We start from the raw sequence: 2,500 nt of genomic DNA on the forward strand, positions 1-2,500 counted from the left end.
GTGTGTGTGTGTGTGTGTGTGTGTGTGATTCAAATCTCCGTCTTCCCTTGATCACTTGGCTCTCGGCTCATTTGAGGCGTTATTTTAATCGGCCTTCAGATCGATAAAGAAAGTATGGAAGCCCATTAAAAAAGAAAAAGAAAAGAAAAACGATGAAAACGTAGCCATGATAATACAAATATCATAAAAAAAAGTCATAATTATGGGATAGAAAGTCATAATTATCAGATGAAAAGCCACAATTATCAGATGGAAAGTCATAATTATGAGATGGAAAGTCATAATTATCAGACATAAAGTCATAATTATTAGATGAAAAGACATAATTATCAGATAGAAAGTCATAATTATGAGATGAAAAGTCATAATTATGAGATGGAAAGTCATAATTATCAGACATAAAGTCATAATTATTAGATGAAAAGACATAATTATCAGATGAAAAGTCATAATTATCAGATGAAAAGTCATAATTATCAGATAGAAAGTCATAATTATGAGATGAAAAGTCATAATTATCAGATGAAAAGTCATAATTATCAGATGAAAAGTCATAATTATATGCGGGAATGGGCTTCCATAAGAGAGGGACGTAAAAAGGGGAGCATTAAAACAAAGGAAGCAAATTGTTGTCAGATTCCCGTGATGACGGGGCCTCGGTGCTTCCTGGATATCTTCCTCATCGTCTCTGCGTCTCATCCTCCTCTTCACATGTTTCCCTCCCTTGCTCCTCCCTCTCTCCAGAGGGGCAGCGCCGGCTCCCACAGTTCGGAGGAGTTGCCCGTCCGAAGCGAGGAGGTGGTCCCGGAGTCGCTGGAGGGGGCCGTCCGTCTTGCGGTGAATGCTTCCTCGCTGGAGCGGCAAAGCGCAGGTACAAGTACACGGGACTTGTGCTGCAATACTTCTACAACACACAAATACACAAAACAGGCAGTTTTCATTGTATTTCATTGGCTGAATGCCAGAGTCCAGTTTGTGTTGGCACGATGAGAACGTTGCTATATTATATAGTGACGTAGAGACCTGTCAATCACCCTGTAGCCCCGCCCCTAAAGCGTCCCCTGCTTTATGGTCTGTTTGGCTCTAAATGACCATAGGAGGAGTCGCCCCCTGGTGGTCAGTAGAGAGAATGCAGCTTTAACACATGAAGCATATACTTCTATACAACCAGAGGAGTCACCCCCTGGTGGTCAGGAGAGAGAATGCAGCTTTAACACATTAAGCATCGACTTCTATACAACCAGAGGAGTCACCCCCTGGTGGTCAGGAGAGAGAGTGCAGCTTTAACACATGAAGCATAGACTTCTATACAACCAGAAGAGTTGTCTATAGACTTCTATACAACCAGAGGAGTCGCCCCCTGGTGGTCAGTAGAGAGAATGCAGCTTTAACACATTAAGCATCGACTTCTATACAACCTGTCTGCGTCCAGCAACCAGCCAAGGTGTATCCATGTCATCACATGTGTTTCTTTCTGATAAAAGTAACATATTCAGTGTATTTTTCATGTAGATTCCCATTTCATCATTTCAATAATAATAAATGTGAATCTGCAGTAGTTTTCCCGTTCAGTAAAATCTGCTTTTTGTCCATAATTATTTTTCATCCAACGGCAGCGAAACGGTTCAATTGAATCTCCCCCATCATATTAAAACAATCCCTCTCAGAGGTTAACGTTCTCCAGCGTTCCTTATTATCTTTATCGGAGCTCTGCGTGACCCTCGCTGGTCTTTAACCGCCTCATTTTCATTAAGAAGCGTGACTTTGACGTGACATTGATCGTATCGTTTAAATAAGAAGAGGCTTTTTTTTCTTTCTCCCCTCTGGAGCCGACGCACAAGGACGCGTCTCATATCCCTACGCCGGTTGACTTCCACTGCAAATTAAAGCAAAGTGACAAAGGAAGACAGCGGCAATGTTGATGAATGACATGTTTACGAACACGGCCGTCGGCGTGGGAACCGACGGAGACGCGAGTCCAATCGGGCGGACAGTTCCACGGCGTCGCTCAGACGTGATGTCACTGAAGACGTTAACACGATGTGTTCATCTCGTAGAGAAGATCAGACTGTAATTTATTATCTCATTGTGTTAATGCTATCAGTTTGGTGGAATGGAATAGTGGCTCTAAATCTTTGTGTCTCCAAAACTTTATTATTCCTTCTCAACCTTGACAAAGGCAGACAGATTCACTCAGAGGATTTCACTAGAAGGAAAATATCTTTCAGTAGCTTCAGTCTTTACAACAGGATCCTGGTATCTGGTCCTCAGGACGGGCGGCAACCAACGGTTCTTAAAGCTGCATTCTCTCCAGTGACCACCAGGGGGCGACTCCTCTGGTTGTATAGAAGTATATGCTTCATGTCTTAAGGTTGCATTCTCTCTCCTGACCACCAGGGGGCGACTCCTCTGGTTGTATAAAAGTATATGCTTCATGTCTTAAAGCTGCATTCTCTCTCCTGACCACCAGGGGGCGACTCCTCTGGTTGTATAGAAGTAT

At 42.9% G+C, this 2,500-nt stretch overlaps 1 protein-coding gene across 1 annotated transcript in view; it reads left to right on the forward strand.

Moving 5' to 3' along the window:
- The window catches only part of LOC306738055 (voltage-dependent T-type calcium channel subunit alpha-1I-like), a gene marked incomplete at its 3' end in the record, with an annotated part of 128,990 nt that overhangs the window by 120,690 nt on the left and 5,800 nt on the right, over positions 1 to 2,500 (forward strand). Inside the window, exon 35 of the mRNA XM_079219884.1 lies at positions 745 to 871. Within this exon, the coding sequence (XP_079076010.1) occupies positions 745 to 871 (127 nt within the window). The remainder of the gene's footprint in view (positions 1 to 744; positions 872 to 2,500) is intronic.

This window comes from Taurulus bubalis (assembly GCF_910589615.1).
Source record: "Taurulus bubalis genome assembly, chromosome: 6".
Classification (NCBI taxonomy): Eukaryota; Metazoa; Chordata; class Actinopteri; order Perciformes; family Cottidae; genus Taurulus; species Taurulus bubalis.